The sequence below is a fragment of the Plasmopara halstedii genome (genome assembly GCF_900000015.1).
Source record: "Plasmopara halstedii genome assembly, contig: Scaffold_123, whole genome shotgun sequence".
Taxonomy (NCBI): Eukaryota; Oomycota; class Peronosporomycetes; order Peronosporales; family Peronosporaceae; genus Plasmopara; species Plasmopara halstedii.
In genome coordinates, this window is record NW_020187044.1 from 1 (window position 1) to 969 (window position 969).

The 969-nt window shown below is 45.3% G+C and overlaps 1 protein-coding gene across 1 annotated transcript; it reads right to left on the bottom strand.

Annotated features, from left to right (window-relative positions):
• Positions 1 to 81: 81 nt before the first annotated feature.
• Positions 82 to 438, bottom strand: PHALS_01002 (uncharacterized protein; the record flags this gene model as incomplete). The annotated part of the gene is made up of 1 exon (XM_024718634.1): positions 82 to 438. The coding sequence occupies one exon, from the start codon at positions 436 to 438 to the stop codon at positions 82 to 84; it is 357 nt and encodes a 118-aa protein (XP_024572611.1).
• Positions 439 to 969: the final 531 nt, after the last annotated feature.

The following is a 969-nucleotide window of genomic DNA, read 5'->3' on the forward strand; positions in this document are numbered from 1 at the left end:
AAATTCGCCAAGAACCGAATCATCCGTAACTGATGATGAGCGTAGTTCCGCTCGATCGACCTTTGACTGTAGCAACCCAACCTAGGCAATGTCGTCACACTTGAGGTCGTCTAGGATATCATCGTAAGTGACTTCTTCGAGCTGCACCAGCTCTTCCATCGTCGGCAACAGTACCAAAAGAACATCTGCTCTGGTAACTTCACAACGATTTGTTGCATCTACAATACGTAGACCAGCAAATTCGCATGCTAAGAGCAACTCACCCGCGGATTCATCCGCATCCAGAGTAGGACAATCAACACCGCGCTCAACAACTTCCGTTGATTCCTTCGCATGTGTGTGCTCAGTCACACAACGGGTGGGAGCATCACCTTTTTGGATGGTTTTACCCAATGACCCGCAATCCGACTCAATCTGTATTAGTGGGAGTATTGGCATATTTAGCCACGGTAGATTTCTTCGTCTTTTCATAACACATATGTCAACACATTCTTCTGTCCTGAGGGGGCAACAACCGGCATCTCTCCCTCATGAAATCTTTACGTTGGTCAAATCACCATGCCCACTCCATGCGACTTAGTATCTTTCCTAGGTAATTTAAACTGCTTGATATACAGCAATGAAGTGTGGATCATTTCCAGCAGCATATGACTGCTGAGCGCTTGAGCGCTTCTTCTGGTGCATAGTGAATGTGGGTACATTACTCCTGAGAGTTTAACCTACGCCAAGAGACGGACTCCCAATCATTATCGATCGCCAATCAATCCATGGCTCAAGATTCTCAAGCAACGTTATACCTCAAATCAGGTCATACCATTTGTCTTTCTCGAGGACTGTAAATACTTTCTTCGAGTTAAAGTCTTCGAGCTTTACCTAAAAATCAACTGTTGTTTTCTTCGCGGTGACCACCGCACCATCGACCAACTTCACTGAAATATAGCCATTGTTTATATGCAGTGCATCCGAAAG